This window comes from Anomalospiza imberbis, chromosome 4 (genome assembly GCF_031753505.1).
Source record: "Anomalospiza imberbis isolate Cuckoo-Finch-1a 21T00152 chromosome 4, ASM3175350v1, whole genome shotgun sequence".
Classification (NCBI taxonomy): domain Eukaryota; kingdom Metazoa; phylum Chordata; class Aves; order Passeriformes; family Viduidae; genus Anomalospiza; species Anomalospiza imberbis.
Genome location: NC_089684.1, coordinates 812848 through 837673, shown reverse-complemented (window position 1 = coordinate 837673; position 24826 = coordinate 812848). Strand labels below are relative to the sequence as shown.

Below are 24826 nucleotides of genomic sequence, written 5' to 3'. Positions count from 1 at the left end.
GTTTAAGCCATGTTTTGTTACTTAGCATTTTGTGTTTTGAAACTTATTATGTATTTATTTTCTGAAAATCAAGCTGGTGTTTATTCCATTTTTATGCTTAGAACAGTTATTTAGCACTGGATGGGCTTTTCTTCAAGATACATCCATACTGGTGCAGGAGGGAGGTAGTTAAAGCTGTGGCCTTAAGTTGCTTCCCTTTCTCCTTAAGTACTTCACTTACCTCACTAGCCACTATTGCTTATAGGTTTTGCTGACTTCGGGGAAGAGTCAATAGTATCAAGAGAGCTATGAGAAGAGACTGTGGGCAAGATGGTTTTCAGTCTATGTACAATGGTATATTTTTGTTTGTTAGTATAATTTTAAGAATTACTCTTAATAACAAGTAGTGTTTTCCTGAAATTATTGCTGTTACTGATACAGACCCTGAGAGTATTATGAGGTGCTTGTAATTTGTGGCACGGATTAGGGTTGTTTGTAATTTTGGTACAATCTAAATTTTGTTTTTGCAGGTTTGGACTAAGCAACAAATTTGAAGCAGAATTTCCTTCATCTTTAACTGGAAAGGTGAGTATCTTTGAATAGAAGTTTGGAATTGGAGTTCAGGTTTTATTACAAAAACAAGTGTTACAAGTATAGAGTACTGTAAAAGTAATAAAGTACACTGCTGTAGTACTAGTTTGTTTCTTCTTTTTCATTTCCCTTGTAGGTTGCACCTGAAGAATTCAAAGCCAGCATCAGTAGAGTTAACAGCTGTCTTAAGAAGAATCTTCCAGTTAATGTGCGATGGCTGCTATGTGGATGCCTTTGCTGCTGCTGCACTTTAGGTTGTAGTATGTGGCCAGTTATCTGCCTCAGTAAAAGAGTAAGTTGAATTATTAATATAGTTTTTGATACTTGGAATTGTACTGGTTTTGTTCTCATTTTGATTTTCTTCTTTTTTTCTCCTTCACCATTAAAATCTGTTGCTAGATCTTACTTGAATCACTTTTATTTTGCACATTTTGGTGTCAGTTGTCCGCTGTACTGGTTAAAGTTACAGGAGACACGAGTCAGGACTTTGAACTTATAACTCAATGACAGGTAGTATAGCTGAATGCCTCCTAGAGCCATTTGTAAAGCTACTATTGTTATTGAACCAACTTTCAATATGCTCTTTAGTAGCTGCATCTTCTCTGTGATACCCTGAGATGATCAGAATTTGCCAGTGAGTGAGTGGCAATTCGTTTTTGAGGAGCTTTTGATTACACTGTGGCTCCAAAGAACTACATGTTTTTTTGTTAAAAGAGCAGTTTTTAAAAAGAATACTTGATTTTTCTTTTTGAATTTTTCTTCTAAGCTTAGTTGAGTAAGATGCTTTTCTTTTTTTACATGAAGAACTTGAAAACAGCCTTTTGTCTATGCACACTTGGCACTTAGAGCATTGTCCACAACAGAAGCTCATTACACATGCCTGGTTTTCACTTCCTTTTCTCAGTGCAGTTAATTAGACTACCCTCCCACCTCTTCTGTGTGTGTAAAAATTGTCTTTGGCTAGTTCTATTTCACTACTTTGCAAGAAGTCTCTATGCCTCCCCATCATCTCCTCACTATTTAGTGCTGTTCATCTTTTCATTTCATTTCATGCCTTGTATATGTTCTCTCCTGTGTTATGCCTCTTAATGCTACAGCTTGTGTACAATTCAGTACACAAGAATTCAGAACAATGTCATGATTTTCTTTATCAAAATAATCATTTTTAGAGGTAATAAGTAAAAGCATTCTAAAAAAATATTTATGGGATGAACATTGCTTATAACAAAACTGGTATGCATTTCCGTATCATCTGACTATCTGTGTTGAGATCTTAAATGCTTAGTGCCTTTAAGAGATTACTTAAGGCTAATTTTAATTATATACAAAATAAAGTAGAAAAGCCTCCTGGTAATGTTGGAGTCTGTGCAGAAATTAACCAAAACAAAAATATTGGTGTCAGTGTGAATTATATCAAACCCTAAGTTATTTATCCCCAAGCTGTTGCAAACTAGTAAGTATCCTGTAGCACGATTACATATCCATAGCCCAAAAATCTGCTAGAAGGAATTAGAATCTAGTGATTGCTTCAGCAGATAAGCAGGTGAGTGCACTGGCTTGCAGAGCAGACCTTTACCAGTCAAGGCCTAGCACTGTAGGTAGCAAACACAAGAGAAGCATCCATTACTACTGTCCATGTTTAACTTCTCAGTGCAAATGCGTCTGCTGTTATGAAGTTTGACCCAGTTTTCTCACATAATGTGTTGTAGCAGGAAATGTTAACAGGATGTAACTTGGTAGGGGCTGATGTTGCAAGCTCTCATCTTCTAGACTGGGTCCTATAATCAACTTTTTTACAGTGTCAAGCAGTGTCAGAAAAAATACAAGGGCTTCTAGCATCTGTAGTCAGAAAACAGTTTGAAGCTGAGGTTCTGTGTGGGAACCTGGTCAAGCAACAGGTAGAGAAGATGTGTGGGATAAGGTAAAAAGGGAAGCTCCTTCCAAAAGGATAAATCTGGAAACAAAAGCCCAACCACATATACTTTGTTTGGAGGAGGCTGGAAAGAGGATAACAGTTTCATTGCTGCTGTAATATAGAATGCATAAGGAGAGAAGAGTCCTGGAAAGAGTATCAACAGCAGGAGCATGGAGACAGATTTGTGATTGATCTTGTCTAAGTCATCCTGGAGTGTGGCCCAGACTATCGGTAAATGTTGCATTTTTCCTGTTCAGGTTGGTACCAGAAGACATTTATGGACCTTTGCATCTTTTTCTGCACTTGAATGTCCAGCATTAGTGCAACTTAGGACTCAGCTGCCTAAACAAAGTATCTTGTGCTATTGTAGAGGCACAATGGCACTAGACACTGATGACAGTTTCATTATTCTTCCAGAGTAAAAGTAATTTAAATCAATGTGGAGATTTCAGATCAGCATCATTTGTCCATGTCAGCAGCTTGCCAAATGAATGTGTGCTTACAGGGTTGTTTCTCAGATAGCAAACTCAGAATTTGGTATCTGTTGGACATATGAAGGATATATAGAGAGAATTAATTAACATGTGTTTCTGAAGACATAGTGAAAGGGAAGAGTCTGCTTTGCCAAGCTCCTAACTCTTAATCTTGGAAATGGCTGGGAAAGAATATTTTTCTTTGGTAGAGGAGTTAAGGGGGAAAGTTGTGGAATATTTTTAAGGACATGTTTGGAAATTCTGGTGTAGAAAAGAAGCAGAAGAAGTTGTAATGATTCTAGTCAGGGCTACTACTTTTACTTACAGAAAAATGGTGAAAAGTTACTGCCATTTGGGTTGCTTGTATAGATACGGGTGGATTTAACTTTGTCTTGGTAGATCTAGAGCAGGAAAATATGAAGTGATATCTTAAAATCCCTTTAGAAGTGATATCCTTAAATTCCTCTTACTGGGAATTACAGGGTTTGAACCCTGTGAGATCTCAGTATTGAATTTTATCCACAAGCTTCTGCATTAAAGAAAAATCTTAGGAATTTAGTTTATGTCAGAGTGCTGTGACAAGTGCAGGAAACTAACAATATGTACTTTCCTAGAGGTGTGGAAAATAAGAGACAGTGCATTGTGAATTACCTGCAGCTGCTCAGCAAAAACAGCAGTTGTAAAAAATACCTGGTTCATCTAGGTTCCAGTCTGTTACTTGCTCAGTAGATTCCAGTAGAGCTATGTTAGGAAGCAACTTCATATTCTCCCACCAAAAAAAAAAAATTACTACCCTGGTTTGCTGCTACTGCCACAGTTTTGCTGATACATAAGACTAATGTATTTGGTGTGAACTACTCACATGTAAATGCTTGAGCTACTTGTGTCTGACTTTACCTGTGTCTTGGAAGAGGATTGTGTTGATCAAATTATCTTCTGTGCTTTGACTTCTGTAGCTGTCCTTTCCCTGGCTGGACTCAGCCATAAGTATAGTCACAACAGCCAGGATTCTTGAGCAAACGGGGGTCCATGATGATGTATGCTTATTTATTCCCTTTAATTTTTAGGTACAATGATTTATTTCCCACTTGTACTCGTACTGTAAAGCAAGCGTAACAAATGATCAGTAAATAAAAGGTTGCTTCTTCTACATTATTTGCACTTATCTGAGAAGTGTTACCCTGAGAGCTTTGCGAGCTCAACCTTATTCTAAATGAATCCCAGTGAAAAGACAGTTACTTGGAGCTGACTTGTGTTATATCCTTTGCTGCAGTGATTACAAAAGACTCCCAAGACTTTACAATTTGGGAGTTTGATTTCTGAAAGCATGATGGGAGTGTTCCCATCCTGAAATTTGTGCCGATCATGTGTTAATTGCACAACAAAAATATACAAGTCTTCATATTTGCTCTTTTCTACTGAAATAGAAGACTAATAAATTTGTTGAATTACAGATATAGTGAGCTAACAAGTTGGAGGCTTTCTCAAGGATTTTATTAAATGAAACAACAATTTTAATAAAGAAAAGGAATTTTTCTCAGAATGACCAATTAAGAAGTGTCTGTTTTAATGAGTCTTAATCAATCTACCCTGGTCTTGAATTACTGGTATAGTTTACGGCTTTTTCAAAAAAAGGTTTTTTTTTTATGGTTCATGTAGACTAAATGTCAATTGCATCTTCAGATTTAGAATAATTTTCCTAGTGGTTATCTCATTCTGTATTTTTACTGCCTTTCATTGACTTTTTAAGTTCTAACATGGGAAAGTTATCACAAATGTAAGTACAAATTGTGAAATTATTGAAAGTTTGTGTATAATAGGAATACATGCTTCTTTTTATGCAGTGAAAAATAAGGTATTGGTTTGTCTCCTTAAATCAGCAGGTGCTTCAAACTAGGAATTAATTAAGCCACAAATGTTTGTAAGTTTAATTTTTAATTATTTAATTTTAATGTGTTTCCAGGCAGTGAAAGCTTTCCCTTCACTTAATTTTTCTTTTCAGTGCTGCTTTTGGAGTCTTTGCATAGTCTTGTTTCCTTTCTTTGTTTGCACTGAGATATTTGGGAAAAGCCTTCTACTCTTCAGCAGCAAAATAAACATTTTAATAGATTCAGTATCTTATTGCTTCCCTCCTTTTATGTGGTCTTGATTTGATTTTAATGAATAAAAGCTTCAAGAAAGTTGCAGGAAGTACAGTCCTTCATTTGCAGATCTAGATCATAAATGATCTTAAGTAGTTTTACTCAAAGAATTTTCCATCTTTTCTGGGACAAATTCCAGGTCGTGCAAATGAACAGCAAGTCTTTAAGTTGTTATTCTTTAAATAAAAAGAATGGTATAGTGAATTATAATTCAAAATGCACTGCAGGCTGAGGTGCCCATTTGAAGCCACTTTTTCAAATGAATTGACACTCATTTTCAGTATTAACTAAATGTTGTAGTTCCTCATGGGTAAATAAGATGTATAATTTCAACAGAAACAGTAACAATGAAAGCTATGATAGCATTGCAGTAGTGCTAGATTTCTTAAAAGCTGGTATTGTACAAGTAAATTGCATGTTTCAAATGCTTCCTGGGCAGTCTCTTAAAATGAATAGAATGAGATATTTAACAGTGTGGTCTGTACTAATACTTTCAAGAGCAATTTGTTTGTTTGTTAATTCACACAAAGCTGATGAATGCTGCTTAAGCCTCATCATTATTTGTCACTTTCATAGCAGTTCACATCTTCAGAGTGCTGTATAAACATAGCTAATTACAACTTCCAAAGTATAAATTAAATATGTAGTGGAGGAGCTGGAATGAATTTTCTTAAATGTGATAGCCTTGTTTGTCAGTGGATGATACTAATGTTAAAATACATTAGATCAGTTTATTGAATTTATGAATATATTACATTTATTTTCCAAACTGAAGAAAATGTATTTTTTTCTCCTATGCCCATCTGCCAGGGACTTAACACTGGAGGTACTCTTAATGTCATAATGCTTTTCTGAGGATTTCCACAAGGTAATTGCTTAAGACAAAAGGTGCCTTGTTTTTGAAGCATCTCTTTAGACAGTTTACATTGTAGTTCAGTTTGGAAGAATCCCTAAAATTGTAATGTATTTATGGTTATCCTAACCAGCACGCATATAATTTCTGTGTTGGCTCTGGTCAACTTAATATAACTTTTTTCAAGGTGGAACTTGTATGTATCAAATATGCATTCTTGACCATTGTTTTGAAATGTATTCAGCAGTCTGGGTTTTTTTTTTTTTTTTTAAGTATTAACTATTGGAAGGAAACTTCAACAAATCAGAAGATTCAGGCCTGGAATATTTTGCTTTAGATATTATTCACTATTACTTTGGTTAGAAGAGTCACTAAGTCATCCATATACTCAAGTAGCTCAGCTTTTAGAACAAAAAAATGCGAAATCATTATGTGTATACCTATGTGGTTAGTTTTTTTCCTCTATCTGAAATCAGATTTCATTTCCTTCACAGCAACCTACAGAAGCGTACCAGGTTTTCACGTGCTTTCCTGAAGGTTATAGTAGAGAGTTGGTGCACAATGGGGTATGGGAGCAGCTAGTTTTACCATGGCTTTTAATATGCAGACTTGCTTGGTGGAGGACAGGGTAGTAAGATTGGCATGAAGAGTACTTACAGATAAAAGGAGATCACAGAATACTAGTTTGGTTCTTTAGAGATCAAATGTAAACCTTTTAGTTCTTCAAAAATATGTATTTTGAAGTTAAATTTGTGATTTTGTTTTTTCTTGATTTTATATAAATCCTAAATATAGTGTATCTCTGGGATGTATCATGGATATTCTAAATGCTATTTAAAATTTAATTGCCTTTGTGATTAGAATTATGTCTCTGAACATTTTAATATTATTCAAAACAGTCTGGGTAAAATTACCATTTCCATGTTATAGCCTCTTTTATGTTGTGCTGGCTAAGTTATATAAAGGGGATCATGCAGTGGTTTGGGTTTAATGTTGCTTTTGATATTGCTCTTCCTATCCAGATTGATGTGTTCCTGAAACTACAAGCATGAGTTGGGTGAAATTGGCATAGAGCTATTTTGAAAGAGCATACTAAAAATGATCTAATTAGTTGTAAGATTTGGAAATCAGTTTAGAAAGGAACATTTTTGGGGTTCTGTCTTTAGCAACTTAGAGATAATCCCAAATAAGGAACATATGCAAACACTGTTGAGGAAAGAATTAGAAGGCAAAATTACCTGAAATTTATATGTTAAATTAAACTAAGTAGAAAGCACTTGACAGAACAATAGCTTGTTAGACTATTACTGTAAAACAGAAAACTGGAATGAAATTCTGGCAAGTGTGAAGTAGTGACACACTTCTGTGCCTCTTCTCTTGATTTTTATCAAAGTACCCTAGGTCTGGAAAGTGTTCACTTTTCTACTTTATTAAAACAAATCACGGTAAAATGTTATTTTCTGCTGAAGTGTAGCATTCCAGTAACTCAAGCATTATATATAAAGTAAGTTATTTAATGAAGAAAACAGTAGTTCAAGAACCATTACTGCTGACAAAACAGTTGGGAGGATGAGAGGGGCAGTTCTACAGAAGAGAATAGTGAAGGAGTTAATAAGTCTCATACCTTACCAAACACATGTAAAGTGTGAAATGACCAGATACTTCTCATTTTTTCGCTCATAAAAATATTTTTTGCTGGATTTTGGAATAAATTACTGAATCTAGAACAACAGTAATGATGGGAAATACTAAGTTGCCAGATTTATTTTTTCTAAATTGGTAAAGTGGCTACAGGATCAACCAGTATTTTTCAGATTCAGCCCTCAGATGTACAAGGGACTGTAGAGGCTGTCCCTTTGAGAGAGGTCATTCTCTTCAGCATGCAGACTAGTGAAGTGGTGGATTTTAAAGTCTTCTACAGAGTTTTGTCAAGTCGTGCTGCCTTTCAGTCTCTCTGGCCATGAGTCTTCTCTCCCATTCTTGGCCACTGCCCTTAGACACCCCTAACAGCAGGAGTCAAAGGATTCTATGTGCTAATAAACTAAACCTGAGAATGTTCCTAGGAGTTGTTGCTTTATGATTTGTACTTCTAGGAAGGTCCCTGGCAGGCTCTGGGTCTGTTTTGTGTAACAATTCATAGGCATTATCAGAATGCTTCAGGCACTATGAGTGGTTCGGAGGTTATGAAAACTTACTGATAGAGATGTAAGCTGTTCTCTGCCAGCTGGCTTGAAATGAATGGGAGTGTTTCTGGGCACAGTTTCGTTTCTTAATAGAGATGTAACCAGAGATCCTTTAGCTTCTCAACCTACACTGGCCTTGAACTATTTTCCACGGCATACTCCTGGATATTTTGGAAATAAATGACAGGGACCAAAATTAACATCTCTCTAACCTTAAAAGAGGAGATGGAAGTGGAATTTTCATTCATGTTCAGTGTAAAATTTCCCATAGAGAATGACACCTGATGAGTTACTTGAAGATTTGATCCTATTTTCATCCCTGTTACGGTCAATTCCATTTTACATGTTCATTTTCTGTGGCCTTTTCTGTGAGAATGTCCTTCAGCAGGAGGTGGATGCTTTAGATTGTCATGGCTAGATTTGAATAATTTCCTTGGAGTGGTCAGGGCTTCATGGATTTTGTTTCCCTATGATGACAGAATCAGAGCTAGAATTTAGTGCTAGAATGATTGAGTTACAAGTTTTTATTTAAAAGTTCAACAACATGAAGTGTAGTCATGATGCTTCATGGATCAGTTCAACACCTGTCTGCCTGTGAAATGTGTTTTTTTTTTTCACCACATTTCAAGGCCTTCTTAAGGGAAGTGTGGTTTTTTTTGCCAAGGTCAAGGCTATTTCTGCTACAAGGCTTCTCCATATTATGAAATTTTCACAAATGGTTGCCTCTAGTCAGTGTTACCTCTTTATAGAAAGTAGCTAGCAACACATAGCTGGTGTAGGAGTGGCTAAATATCCAGTGGCTAAAATATCGGTTAGCATCTTGAATCCTTTGGATTTTGTGTATTTGAGAGGAAACTTACTGAAGCTGGTGTAGGAGTGGCTAAATATCCAGTGGCTAAAATATCGGTTAGCATCTTGAATCCTTTGGATTTTGTGTATTTGAGAGGAAACTTACTGAAGACTTTAAGCAACTTCTAGGAACTTTCTTTAATAGTTTCTCTCTGCTAAGTGTTATACTGCAGACCAAAATGCCTTTGGAAAATACTCATTCAGTATCTGTCAGTTAGTACATTGGTGATAATACAACATCCTCTCCATTTTACTCCTGGATAATGTAAATGGGGTGTATGTTTCTGTCCACCTTCTTTATCCTGCACAAGTTTCATGGCTTTACTGCTTTCTTAAACATTCCAGGAATTTGACAATCAAGGCAACCAGAGTAAATGAGGAATCATCTCAAGATTAGATATTAAAAAGAGTTTACATGCAATAGTTTCAAATAACACTGAGCTTCTCTTTATGTCAGCAAATAGTTTGGTGGAAGAGACCTTTCCAGAAAGTAATTGGTATGATTTGGTTCACTAAGCTTTAAATTCATCTCTGTGTGACGTACCAACCCAGGGTTGAGACCTGTACAAAAGAGGTTAGTTTATGGATCGTGTGAGACCATATCCTCAGGGCTATCTTCCAGAATGCGAAGTTCCATGAAGTCAACTCGATGTCATCAGTTCTCCTGCTCCAGAATTCTGTTGATTGTATTTCTCTGTGTGATCTGGAGCTTTGATCTGTGCTTTAGGCTGGACTTGCTTTCTGCACAAAGTAATCAATCTAGTAAGGCAAAATGCAGCAATAGCAATCTTGTTGGACAAGGCAGTTATTTCAAGATCCTGTAAAAAGCACCAGACTGCTGCATTTATTTCCAGATATTCTTCATTCTGTTTAGTATAGATTTCACTTGATTTCTTGCATAGATGCTGAGGTGGTTTCTGGGATGAGCACCCTTACAGTGGTCTAAAATAAGAAATATCCTAGCTACTAATAGGAGAAATCATGCAAGATCTCCATGTTCACCTGTGTAGTAGAACAGATGCCTTTTCAAACTACTGTGCATTAAAGCAGATAGTCCAGGATGTCAGGATCTGAAATCAACTCAGGTTGTACCTTTGTGATCTTCTCCCTTCACAAATGGAGAATTCCTTAGCAACATGGCAATCTTAAGAATTTGCAGTTTATATTGGTTTACTTGAGGTATAGTGTTCAAGATGAGGACATTCTCAGCACAGATGTACTTCATTCAGTTATGTGTGTTTTGTGGTACTAGTATGGGCCTCAAAATTGACTTGGGGAATGTTCTGACGTATTGAAAGTGAGGATGAGACTCAGTTATCTTCTAATTTTCTATTTCATCATTTGTGCTGATGGCTAAATTACTTGGGTATAAATTTTGTAGTCAGAATGAATAGAAATTCCTGCTTCTGTCATTTTTCTCTTTGAGTGAGCGGAATATAGTGATACTGTAGTTCCAACCTCTGTCAGGATCCATTGACTTTTTTCTGTGGTGTATAATAATAATTCTGACCACGTAAGAAGCTAACAAAAGTCTGCCTAGTGTTGTCTCTCTGTATTTTGAAATTTAAGCATAAAGTATATTTGTTCAGGTTGATATTCAAAAGCAATAATACTTGATTGTGGTAAAGTTTCGTATGAAGGAATTTGACAATCCCTTGCTATTTATTGGGCTAATAGTGCACTGCGTATGCATATGTATGATTTCAGATGAGAAGTTAAAGATCAAATGTACGCAGGGGAGAGTCTTTGGTTTTTCCCAAACAACTACAAATACAATTGTTAGTGGAGGATCGTGTTGTTGCTATCCCGGTTGTTTCCCCATATAATAAAGATGAAGGGAGGTACTCAAATTAGCACCATTTTGGGAGTCATGTAAGATCCTTTTGTTTAATATTGTTCCAGTCATTCACTGATTTACAGCGGGACTTGAGGGGGCCTTGGCCTATTTGCTAGTGCAGTTTAGTGCAGAGTGCTGTTCTTGGCCATGCACTGCCAGAGGGGTCCTGTTGCTGCACAGCCTTCCTGTCCAGATCATAAGTCCACCTGGAGCTAACTGGATAGACACTGCAAAGGGGTAACAGAAATGTCTTGCAGTTGGTCGTGGATTCAGTACTCTCCTTGTTTCTGCATGGAAAGTTCATATTTAGGCTTAGATTTTTTTTTTTTTTATTCCATGTTTGAGGGAAAAACTTTATTTTACTGAATCAGAAGCGATAAGCATCAGTGAAAGTGTATTCTGCGCTGGGGTTTTTTGGGAGTCTGATTTTTCAAAAGACACTGTTAGACATAAGTGTCTTTAAAGAATCAGTTACGTTACAGAAATATTTCATTAAACATTTCATCTAGACAATTGAAGAGGTCTATTTTGCAAAATTCTGTGGATAGCATTGAAGACTCTGCTTTTTCCATGAAATATGTTACAAAGCATGTTTTCTTATCATTGGTATGCTGAAAAGTGTACTTGAATTGCAGGTTTTTTCTTTGCTCAAATATTGGACTGGGTTTAAAAAAAATTAAAAGCTGGATAGTATTAAATCTTCCTAATAAGTAAGTCTCTCTTCCACTTAATTTGTGCTTTTGTTGTGGCTAACAAATAATTTGCTGTATGGGTTTTTCTGTACACCATTGATAGAATATACAAGCTTGTCATCCTAGTGTGCTGGAAATGCTACACTCAAATCAAGTGTTCCTTTCTGGTTTTGTATATCCTCACCTGCTCCTCACTGTAAATCATTGAGATGTCAAGAGCAGTGATTAATTAAGCTGCACGTGCAAGTGCTTTTTTTCACCTGTCAAGTAGGAAGAAAACTTACTATAGCGAATTGTGTGATGCTGTTTAATGAATTTCTTTTTTTTTCCAAGCTCTGAGGTTTGCAGAAATATTTTATAGTCTAATTTTCATTAACATTTCTATATTAGTAGTATGGTGTGTTTGGGAGCTATGACTATTCTACATTATAGTATAGGAAGGGTAGGTAGTATTTAAGGGTATGGGAAGATAAAGAATCGTGGTCTTGAGTCTGCATGTATTTTTGTCTCATGCTTGTCAAATGACTTTAAGCTGTCCTCTTGTTTGAATAAACCAATTAATAGTACCTATCAATTTCTTATTTATATTTATGTATTGTAATATAGATGTAATTTTATTGGTATTTGAAAAGCTTGGATGTTTTTCACAGTCTTTAGGGCAAACAATGAAATTAAATAGTATAGTGATCTTAATCTATTATTAAAAGGTCCTGGAAAGGAAGATTACAAGGTAGATTCAGGTTTTGAATCGGTTTTGCCATTGGTTTAGCAGCGGGTGGGCAGGCAGATGCCTGCTCAGAGTAGAACCTATTGCCATTTTTCACCATTGATAGAGTAGCCTTTCAGAGTCAATGAGCTCTGTCAATGTGAGCTTGTCAAGGCTACAACTTCATAGACCTGAGAGGCGGTTTGAGAGGTCAGCCCTTTTCAGGTTTGCTGTGATGCAAATGAACTTTAATGCTTAAACAACTATTGGAATTTTTATGTCTGCTCCTTGTTCTTTTTTCTTCACAAAGTCATTGACGAGACATTCAGTGCTTTTTAAATTGGAAGTTGCATTGTGCTAAAGACCTAGTACAGATTTACGGAGGGCTGAAAGCAGTTAGATCATGTTCTTTTCATGGTGCGATTAGAATCAAATCGATTTCCCTACAGCCTTCAGCATTCAGATGGCAATTTTAACAAAGCTTGGGGGCTAGACAAGGGACAAAACGACTGAACTGAATGTTAATTACACTCTGCAGCCTTATTTTCTTTTGATTTGGAGCTGACTGGCAACTAAATTAACAAAAGTGTGACCATAACTGCTGCCCTATTTTCATTTAAAAGGAGAGCAGACTCTAAAAGGCTATCTTTACAAAGAAACAAGTGAGGTCTACTGATTATTGTTAAAGGGCACTGTCTTTAAAAACATAATAATAAGAATAACCCCAAAAATACTCAATTTCCAGTTGATGTGATAAATTAGTCGCTGGTATGTCCACCTTTTGATAATTCCTTGGCTTGTGATTTTAAAATAAAACATATTAAAAAATTTGCTGTAATGAATACTGATAGATAGCAATGATCTAATTTTTAATAATGTGACCACAGTACATGCTTAGCTGTGTTTCCCCACAACTGCTTCAGTGTTAAAATAGAGGATGTTTGAAAACCAAGATGTTAATATTTGGGGGGAAATGAACAATTTGTTATCTGATTTTTATTTTACTTGGACATTTTTGTTTCTCATGACAGCATTTAGTTTGGTTTGTTAAGGTTCATTTACTGTATTAGTATTTTGTAGTAATAACAGCAAGATGCTTTCCCCTGACCCCTCTCTGCCTTGTGAGGAAGCTGCAGCTGCACTAAGTTGTATTTGATCCTTGTCATTGCTCCGTCCTTTTGCACCTGCAGCTCTGTTGGTCTCATCTTAACACCTGGCACCATGAATTATCCTCTTTTTATTCACTGTCTGTAGCAAATCCCATTTAGAGCTAAGCAATATATATTCTGGCAGTCAAATGACCATAAATGTCAGTATGTATTTCTCAAATGTAAATATAACTGAATAATTATATTCAAAATGCTGTGAAACTTTGCAGCACAGAATGTCCTTTAATTCTAGCATGCATAATCTTGAAAAGCTGGGCAGAACAGCTTTCAGGATTCTCTGTCTGAAATGTCAAGTGCGGATGGCACAGGCAGTAAACCTTTCCTTTAGAATCCTAAATATTGGGTTTGCTCTCTATACAGATCACAAACTTAGTAATGCTTTTTTGTGGAATTTACTGTAACTTTCTGCATTTGCTTTTTCACTCTCTAAAATCTGGATGTAAATTTATTTATTTAGAGTGCTGTGTATTTGCACTTGACCTACAGCACTGCAAAATAGTTTGCAACATTTGTGAATTTTTATGCTGACCTTAGAAGCAATACATTTAGATCACTGATCCTGGGGGAGCAGTGTTCCTGCTTTTTATACTTAGATCCCTTTGAAATTTCTGTGATTTTGAAGTTAAAACCATAAGAACCAGAGAGCATACATATCAACAGTTTTTGTTCCAAAGTGATTGAAGGTACTTACTCGGCTATCATAAAAAGTTGTTTCTGTTCTAGATACTATTTAATACCAGACAAGTTTTGATCATACTACAGACCACCTTGTACTCAGTCACTGTCCTGTACCTCTCTCCTTTTCACACAAAAGCAGCTGCAAAACAAAGTTTTTCTAAAAACCAGTCAAGAGTAAAATTCTTTCCCATTTGTCTTCCAGACACGAAGATCGATTGAGAAGTTATTAGAATGGGAAAACAATAGGTTATACCACAAGGTGAGTGCCGCAGGGAGCAGCTTCGTACTGTTGGAGTTTGAATTGCACAGTATGGAAACAGATGCTTTTGTTGAACGAAAAATATGAAAGGTGAACAAATGGGCTAGTCTGTGTGCTGCAATAAAATACAGCTCATTTTTCTTCTTTTTCTTTCCTCCTTGTCTAGCTGTGCTTGCATTGGAGACTAAGCAAAAGGAAATGTGAAACGAATAACATGATGGAATATGTAAGTTAAAGGGCTGTTTTGTGAGTTTCTCTATTAAATGATCATTTATTTTGCTTCTGATCTTATTCTCTTCATGATTATTAATCAGTAAAGGTGTCAGGAGCTTAATCGCCTGAGTGCAAGGATTTTCTACGGTTCACAGATGCATGGTTTCATGTGCAGGACTGATTTATAAAGTTATGAATGACTTGAAAACAACGCTTCACTGTGTTCTGAAAAATAATAAATTAATTGCCAAGATAAAATAGCTTGAACATGTGCTGATGGAGTGTGAAATTTTAGATGCTGTATAAAGAATAACCACAACTTTGGTTACGCAGCAAGTCAGATATGGCTATTTTATATAATGCTAATCAAGTCTAAAAGTATGGAAGAAGACCTTTCAACTAAGCTGTTGGAGCTTAAGAAACACTTAGCCTTTTTAGATTTTAACTGCCCCTTACCTCAACTATCTTGAAAGTATCTTCATCTCCAATTGGTGTCACTAAAATTTTTCTTTGGCCGAGACTCCAAATACCTGTCTTAGAAATATACAGTGAGAAGTTATGTGTGGTTTAAAATTAATGGTGTCCTGTGTAGGATTTAGCTTGCAACTTGTTCTTTTTGGTGCAGTTCTTATTTTCCATTTTCAATATATCTTGGAAGTACAGAGGAAAGGGTGAAATTAAGCTGCTAAAATGTAAGCAACTTTAGAATTTCCGTAATTTCTTTTAATGCTTTAGTAACTAGGCTGTAGGAAGGTTAGGTTTTTAAAAATAAAAATTAGCTTTGAAGAAATATCTACTGCATTAGGTCTAACTTATCTGTGATCTTCCATTACACCGCACGTTGTCTGTTCTTTAAAATAACAAAGCTACCATGCCTATAAAAAATTTTAAATGTGATTTAATAGTACAAAATTATATTTAAAATATCTTTATCTTTTAGTCTTCTCCTTTTCCCTGTCCCTCCACTAGATCTTATCTCTTGCCTGAAATATAAGGTCTTCAAAAAACATTTTTTACAGAATGGCTCTATTCAGTTCACTGAATAACTACTTTTTTGTAAAATTTATTCTACTGAAATATTTAGGTTAGATATATGGGTGTGACTGAGAATGGAATAAATGAAATTTCAAAAAATAGACTTAAGGTTTGCCTAAATGAAGCATTTGTATATTGCTGAAAACTTTATTTTTCTACAGGAAACATTGTCAAACCCAATGTTCTCCAGATTCAATTGGAAAAACAATAATGTGAGTTTGTAAATACTATGGCCCAGCGATATTTACAGATGAATATTCTTTCTGTCAAATATAATTTCAAGTCATTTGACCTGCTTACTATACAAATATATGCATGGGCATATAGTTTTACAGGATAAAGACCAAAGATTTTATTTTCAATTTGTGAAACGTCGGGTATTATCTTTGGGTATACTTAATGAGAAAATTTTTACAAAACCTCACTGTGACATTTTCTTGCTTTCAGTGAACTGATCTGCTAGTCTCTCTAAAAACTGCCCCTAATATGATTGTAATTTAATTTAAAATAATGAATAATAGATGCCTATCCTCAACTTTTCATGAAACAGATGATTTAAATTAGACTCTTGTACACAAAACTTGGTGCTTCAGCAAACTGAGGTTTGAAATCTACTGTAGTAGATGTTAAAATAAATAAATAATTAAATTAAGAAAGACAAGATGATCTTATACCTTTGGCATAAACACAGTGCTCCAGCTTTACCTCTTGCTCCCTTTTTGAAAACTTGCCTGAAAATCTGAAGCCCTGGTATTTCTGCAGAATCCAGTGCTTGACTCAGGTCAGTGATCAGTGGATTTTGAGCAGTTTGCATTACTTCTGTGTAAAATAAGTCACCCCTGAATATCTCAAAAATAAACTTGTATACCTAATTTCAGTATTTGTTATTCCAAAAGTACTTCCCTTAGAAATATGATTGGAGACTTACTTTTATTTTCTGAAGCTTCGTATACCTGCAGAGATAGAAGTCTTTATTCTCTAAGCAGCTAAGTTGTATTCTCCTTTACAATCATAAACATTGAGAAATAATTTTTAACTTCTTAAAAAGGTCAGTTTCCCTTACAAGTTAATAAAATCCTTATTTATGTTACCAGATGCATTTATTTGTTTATAAATCAGATCATGCTGCTGTGTTATGACTGTCTCAAAAGAACGAATGTGCAAAAGTCAACGTTTTCTTCAAGCTTTCTATTTAAAGAGGATAAATACTGGAATTGTGTTCTGGAGTGGACCCTGTAGTGTACTTTGCTGAGAAAAATGTAGTTTAAATTTGAATTGAGACCATAAGAACAATCACGCAAAACCATTAGTCAGGTTCTTGTTAACTACGTGAACATTTGTAGATATGGGAGCTTTGCAAAATTGATGCACTTTTTTATACAGGTATTGAACTATAAACATAATTTAGAACCCTGTATTAAGTGGCAACAATTCTGAAGTGAAATTGCAATTGAAAATTGACTTTTCATGCATTGTGCATTCAGGAGGTTTGTTTATTTATTTTTTAATGAATTCATTTATATATCTTTTGTAATTTTTTCCCAATAAATAAATTACTGCATAATAATTCTTTAACATAAATAGCTTACTTCAAGTTTGTGTTTCATATCAGTAGGCAAACTTTTCCAGTTGAATTTTATTCTTTGAGTATTGCTTTTCAACCCCAAACCAATTATCATACATGTCTTTTCTAATGGTCTTCTACCTGAGACAAATGCCATGATTTTTGTTTTTCATCACAACTTGATATACTAAAAAAAAACCAACCAAACCCAAAACCATGTGAATTATAATTGTGATAGATAATGGGATTGCTGCCATCTTTAATACATATTTGTTTTCTTTTTATACAGGTCATCCTTATAGAATTTTTACCAAAGACACCGATTTTTCGACCGGATTAGCATTTGATTTATTTATAGAGACTTATTCAAATATGTTGTTTTTCCAATGGTGCCTTGCTTGGTGCTCTCTCCTGGTAGTGACATAACTTTGGTTCTACAGAATCTTGTGGTGGTTTCATTTGGTTTTTGTTTGTTTTGTTTTTTTATGTTTGTTTGTTTTGATTTATTTTTGATTGGTTAGATTTTTTTGTGGGTTTTTTTAATAAGAGTATGTTCTAAGTGTATTTGGTCAAACTCTGCAAAGTAATTTCATACAAATGTTAATTACTACTTAAGTTATTTTTACTTTTGCTACTTCTGTTTATTAATGTGTCTTGATTTTCAAAGGAGTCTTTTATATGTGTGCGCGCGCGTGTGTACATATATATATATTACTATAAATACACAGCTGAAAATGATATACAAGTGAACAGGTATTTTTTTATCCCAATATGATACAACTGGTTGACTGTACATTGTGTAAATTCCTTTAGTCATTCTGAAGTTGCTGAAGTTCCTTCTGAGATATTTGGAGGCTTCTGTCAGTGACTAGTCAATTGTAAATAATCTTATTTCTTTTTGGGATATTGACTAGTCCCTTCCAGCAAAAGAAGGAGACAAAGTTCTTTTTGAAACTGTGATTTTTGGAACCCAGATATTGTTAGTAGAAATCACTATGCTTTTCATGAAGAAGTCCTGTCAACAGGTTCTGAAAAAGTTTGGCTTAAAAAAATTTAAAAAGGCAGCCAAGTGGAATTATTTTACTCAGACTAGAAGAATCACTGAGAACATTGCATGCATCTGGTTAGTAGAACTCAAGATCACAAAAGTATGTTATTATTGCATTTTATAACGTAGCTGTTTTAGTTCAGTCAATTGCCATGTGCCAGCTTTATTCATACTGTTTACCAGAGCTTGTACACAGGGGTGCAGAAGGACTTGTTTTAGTAAAACTTAATTGCCCAAGAAAACCTTTCATGTTTTTTTTTTTTTTTTTTTATGTTAAAGCTACTTACGCAGAAAAAAATGATTGAATTCTTGAACAGTGCAGTTCCAGATGCAAATGCCATGTATTAAAGTAATCAAACAGGGTGCAGTGGTCAACAGTGTATGTTTAAATGTGTTAGGCTGTTATTTACTGCACCCTTTCTTTTGCTCATTTTGGTTTACAAAGCTTATTTTCTGCACAAGTATAAGACTTTTTTTTAACTGGATATATGATGATTGCTTGGGTCAGGCCAGTTGTATTTCATTTCTTCTGGCTATACTTTAGTTTTACATATCTTCACACATAGCTTTTGGGTTTTTTTTAATTGCAGCTCTCATACTGTAGAATTTACTTAGGTGTTTAAAATTACTATACACAAAATTGATGTAAGTTAAGAACATGTTCTTTGTACAGATGTGTTAGCAAGCAATAATGTGAATATATTAAAAAAAACCAGATATACTCTGCTTAATATTTGTATGAATGAACAGTTGATACCACTACAAGAATAGTCTTCTCTTTTTAATCTTTTAAATACAAGTTTTATTTCAAGGTAATGTATTACAGGTACCTTGATGCTCTGAGCTATTTTTCTATGTCTTCAATATATTTATTCTCTGTAAAATATTCCCTAGTGAGTATTCTATTGCTAAATTGTTCATAGTGGGAGTGGTCTAGAAAGTTTTAAGTTTTCTTAAATCTAAGCCTTCTGCATCTGTTCCCAAAATTCATCCTTTGTTCAGCTTTCATCTGTGGATTCCTACTGTTCACTTTGAGAATAGCTCAGCTATGCTTTTCATACAAGCCTATAAGGGTGTTTCTTTGACTTGGCAGAATATGATTTTTAATTAACAAATCCCAGTTTTGAGCTGGCCTCAGTCTTCTGAGTGCCACCCATGGTTTCTCTACAAAGTAGCCGTTTATAATTTTCTAAAAATCAATTTCAACCTCTTCTTCAGTACAAATCTGGGTCTGCTGCATTCCTCTCACCCACAAGTATTAATTATAACCTTGGACTAGTTTCAGCCTGCAGGAGGACAGAAACCTAACATGCATGGCAGCAGGGGCGGGGGAGGTTGGAGGTGCAGAGGAGAGGTTGGAATTGAACAGAAGTGATAACTGGTGATAAATACTTACGACCAGAAATATAATTGATTTCTTTTGTGTCAGTTTTCAATAAAATGAATATTGGATCATATGAGGCCTAGATTGTATAAAAAATTTCATTTTACTGTAGAGATAATTTGTGTCATGGATGCGGTTTTCCACTGATGTGGGAACCTATCCCTCCACTCTAGTGGAGGGTATGGGTTGTGGTATGTTCATAGCAACTGTTTGCCTTAGTTTACTACTCAGACTTCCCATAGCATGTTCTGTCCATGTCCACAGCTACCTTGCCAGCAGCACCCAAACACAGTGAGGGTAAAGCTGCTTTGGGTGTGATGTGTGCTGAGACCAGAACAATGAACAGAGTGGCTTACAGGTTTGCAGAGTATCCCATTCGTAAAGCTTCCACGTCAACAGTAGTGATGCTTCAGTTCTTGTCTACTTCTAGCTGCATCAGCAGTCATAGTCTTGGTTAGCAGTCATTTCTACATTATAGCTGTGACTTTCTCTTTAAGAAATAATATAGAGATCCAAAGTAGAGCTCTGAGCAACTAAAAAGTTAAATCCCTTTGTAAGGAGGCCAGACTTCCTCCCTCAAAAAGTATTTTGGATATTTTATTAATACAATGTCTCTGACTTAAAATATAATCAGGAAACCTGAGAAAATGCATATATTGAGAGATTAATTTTATCTCAGAAATGGTACTCTCCTCAAGAAGTAGTACACTCACCTAGTAAGAATGTTACAAAACATTTTCATACAGTTCCTTTCAATTCATTAATTACAGTGATGGAAATTGAAGATGGCAGGAGCTTTAATCAGCTGTTTAATGCCTGTGACAGTTGTCAGGATTTCCTTTTGATGTTGCTTCTGAAATTCTAAATCTGTTTATTTTGATTGCTAGTAAGATGGCATATATTACTTTTTTTGTCACTTGGCAAAGAACAAAATTGCACAGTTGGAGCATACTAGAAGCTATAGTAGGACTTCCAGGACACAGCCTACACTTTGCTAAAATAGCTATTACATTGTACTAACTTGTTTAGCTTATTGCAGCTCAGCAGTTCCTACAAATAATCTTATCTATTTCAAATTTCCTTGAACAGTTAAGTTAGGTATCAAGTTGATAATAATCCTTTAGCAAATGACGCTAATTATGCATGTTTCATCTTTAGCCTGCTGAACTAATGGTGAAGGCATCAATGAATCCCTGTGAGAGCTGATTATTAGTTTTATAGTTGCCTTTACCTGGTGAATAAAGATTTCTTACTTACTGTAATATAATAGAAACAAATTCTTTTAAATTTTTTAGTCATAGGTGGAAATAAGTTCTGAGAGAGAAAGACTTTCTGACCTTATGTGAAGAATTCTGAAGAGCTCATCTCTTCATAAATAGTTGTGACTCCAAGTTTATATTGGGATTGACAAACTTCACCAGAAATGAAAATGTTTATGGAGATACAGGAAGTCAGTAAATTTTTTGTAATAGGTCAGTAAGAGTAATTTTAATAAACTATTTATGCAAATCCAAAATTTCCCATGATATTTAAACCCAAGAAAAATAGTTTGTAAAAACTTTTTACAGTACTTAGATGCAAATTATAATCTCTAAATCAATTTGTTAAATGATATGTTTTTGTAATTCTCAAGACCATGATGTTTAAATGTAATATGTTGTCTCTCAGATACAGGCTTACTTAAAAGTCAGTTTTAATTTTTTTTTTCCTAAAAGTGATTATTTAGCCCCAAAGATTTTAGGAAGAGCTTTAAAATACAATCTGTAACTGCTTAGAAGCCAGGAGCCAAGGAAAAAGAACGTGTCTTTATTCCCTTCCCTCCCCCCCCACCCCAAAGTCTTAATTTTAAATTGGTCCCCTTGTTTTGGAGCCCTAGTTTATGGGTTTTGAGCAGCTGGCAATAATGCAAATTGTCCACCAAAAACCTCATTTGAATTCTGAACAGTTTAAAGAGATCATTTTAATTGAAGAGGTGAAAGACTTGTTAAGCAAAGAAAATCCGTGGTTCTTTTAACTTCTCCCAGCACTGCTGTTGAATAATTAAAATAAGGATCATGATGACCCTACATTAGGTCAAAATCCAGATGATTTTGTGTAAAGGAAACACTCAATTAGAGCAGTCTCAGAGCCTCAAATATCTTGGATACATAGTAGTATCTTATTAAGGATAAGTGACGTTGGCTAGTTTTGTACCTGTGACAAAAATAATTTATGTTGCTCTTCAGCAACCTTTCTTATGAAAAGAAAGCATTTCAGAAATCTGTATTCATCACTGCTAATTTGCTGTAATTTCTGTGCTTCTCCCTATAGCCATGTTGCATTTCCATGACAAACAGCTAAGTGTATGATCATTATAATGCCTTTAATAGCCATATTGTAGGTAGAAATATTAACTTCTCAGGGACTAATAGGAAATACGAACATGGAATTAATGAGCTGAATGCCTATCTGCATGAAGGCATACTTTGCAAATGTCACCCTAGAAACTTGATTGTAATATGCATGACCATTATGAATGTTATTCAATTCAAAGTTATGAGAGCTTCTTTTACCCTGTATTACTGGGCTGCTGAATGTCAAAGTATGTTGGGTAAGGATAAATGAAGGGGTTTTTTTCTGATTTGGATGGATCGGTTATTTATAATGGTGCTACCTTCTTAATTCCTGTGTTTATTCTTTGTACAGTTTTCTTTGTAGGCTGGGTGAATCAAGGGATACTGGTGTACTAAGAAAACAGTATCATTCTTCTTAAGAAAGTGGAATAATTTCACGGGGCAAAATACTCAAGGAGTAAAAAAAGTCACTGCTAAAAACATGCCTTTATTCTTAATTAGATATCCATTTGTACTGTTTTGTTGGTAACAGTACTTTGCAGTTCATTACTTTTTGAACTTTCATTTTCTAATATATCAGTCAGTGTAGGCTGAATTAGAAACCATGTTTGAAAAATTAAAACCTCCTGTTTCCTTGCTTGAAAGGTCATATGTTGACACTTGTGCTGATGTATGTATGTATTCCTACCATATAACACCTGGATAATATACATATTTTATAAAACTACATTTTACTGGTTTCATGGAAGTTGTCCTTTAAAAAAAGTCTTCTGGCTTGTTTAGTTCATTAATATTTCATTAAGATTTATTTTCTTGAAGAAGGATTCATAAATGTTCAGCTCTTCAAAATACAACATATCGGTAGGAACAATTTAGTGAGGCAAAAGATGAAATACAGGAATTGGGAGAAGCAACACTCAAAAGATTGGATTTGGGGATTAGGTTTAGAGTTCTGTGGGCATGGCAGAAAATAGTTTTGAACTGCATGAAATGGTATTGAATGATGCGCGTTAAGCAAAAGCTATCAGTCCATTTCAGTAATTATGTAGACTGTGTATTAACTTCTGTTCACTTTTTTATTTTGGTGTGTTATTGATTTATTTTGGCTGTGCTCTAGTTGATAGACAATTCTGCTATCATGCAGAATAATAATGCAGAAGGTAAGCTGCCTTCTAGACTCAGCATCTCTTCATTTAAAATAGACCAAAATGGAATTGCTCATGAGAGCTGCGCTGAGTGCAGAACAGTCTTTTCCTAAGCTGGAGCCTGTAATGCATGACTAATTGATTCCAAAGAAAATTCTTGACCTGTCCAGACAGCTCCTGTCATGTGACAGTATATCTAAGGCCCACAAGTAGGATCCAGTTAGTACAATTTATGTTCAGGTAAGTAAGACTTTTGTAGTTGTAGTTTTTACGGAGAAGGGAACCATTGACAAATGCTCGCTTAGAGAGAACAAGTAGATTTTTATAATGTTTATTGAAACATGCTTTTTTCTTGTTATTTGCTCCTCATTTATAGCTTAATAAATGGAAGTTGCTTTGTGTTGAAAACTAGACTTAGTAGTCAGCTGAAGACTTTTTTTTTTTTTGTTACACTATTTTAAGTTTATGAATACATTTTTTAAGTCATGTTTAGAAATGTTTCAAACAGTCATATCCTGATGCAATGTAGCTGATATTTTTAGTGGCTATATGTTTAAGCTGGTTTCATTGTGCTGATATTGATATCTAACTCATCCACTCCAAGTATGTATCTCTGATCCTTTTATGCTAACAATAGGCTTTCTAGCTTGTTAGGATATGCAGTGTACCTACTGGCTAATATTGTCAATGAACAGTTTGGTTCAGTGAGATAACAGGGAATGTGAAGTAGTTCTTGATTTAAAAAGTGTAACCCAGATTCTTGTTTTCATAGAGTCTGGAAATCAGAATATGAACTCATTCCAAACATGATTTTGAAAGAGAATAGTAAACTACAAAACAGTGCCTAAATGTTGTGTGCTAAATTAGACCTGTGTAGCTCATATTGCATTAAAAGAATTTGCAGACAATTGCATTGGACTGTGTGTGCTTAGGAAAGACCTGTTAAATGTATGAAGCAGTAATGGTAAATAAGTCACTGAAAAGATGTTGCCATCAAGAGGGAAAACTTAAACCCCAGTATTTTGGAGTATGTTAAAAATCCATTTCAAGCAGAAAACGTGTAAGCAATAATTTAACCTAAAACTGGAAATTAAAGAAGCTGCTACTTATAGAGAGACTTAATGTTAATTTTGCCTGTTGGGCATCTCTCCTCTCACAGAGAGTTTAGGAAGGTAGGTTTGCTGTGATATCCACTGTTGTAACATTCCTCTTCAAGTATCCTAAGTCCAGGTGAGAGACTCAAAGCTTAACAGCCAGCACTGTGTTTACAGGGTGCACAGCTTTGGGAGGAGAAGATAGGAATAAAAAGACTTTTTTTAAGGCTGCACAATTGTATATATGCATATTTAAAGAGTATTTAACCATGTCTGCTAAATTACTGAGGCTAATCTGTTGTTGAATTCTAGAATATTATTTAACACATCGACATTGGTTTTTCCTGACCTGACCCAGAATTGGAAAGGACTCCAATATAACTTTTTTTAAAGCATTTCTTAAGTTGTATGTATTATAAACTAATAAAATAATTGTTTAACCTACCTTCTAAGCCTTACAGTTTTTCGTCTGTATTGCGGGGAGGGTGTGGTAGGAAGAGGAAGAAAAATAAAAACTTGAGAAACTGCTGTACTGTGCAATTGTTTCATCTTACTTCAGTTTATACTTTTAGTCTATGGGGGGGAGGGTGAGAGGGGACAGAAAATGATTTTGGGTAATTTAGGTGACTCCAGGACTGGAGTTACCAAATTACAGGCATTGCCTGCCATAAGTGTTTCAAACTGG

At 35.0% G+C, this 24826-nt stretch overlaps 1 protein-coding gene across 3 annotated transcripts in view; it reads left to right on the top strand.

Moving 5' to 3' along the window:
- Positions 1-24585, top strand: part of CHIC2 (cysteine rich hydrophobic domain 2) — a 31097-nt gene extending 6512 nt beyond the window's left edge. Inside the window, exons 2-7 of one of the 3 annotated variants that reach the window (XM_068186738.1) lie at positions 510-564; positions 707-862; positions 14269-14325; positions 14492-14551; positions 16957-17011; positions 17427-24585. In XM_068186738.1, the coding sequence (XP_068042839.1) occupies positions 510-564; positions 707-862; positions 14269-14325; positions 14492-14551; positions 16957-17010 (382 nt within the window). In that variant the 3' untranslated portion in view covers position 17011; positions 17427-24585. Of the gene's footprint in view, positions 1-509; positions 565-706; positions 863-14268; positions 14326-14491; positions 14552-15734; positions 16396-16956; positions 17012-17426 lie in introns of those variants that run through there. The other 2 variants (XM_068186739.1, XM_068186737.1) reach the window with 2 other exon arrangements.
- The last annotated feature ends 241 nt before the right edge of the window (positions 24586-24826 follow it).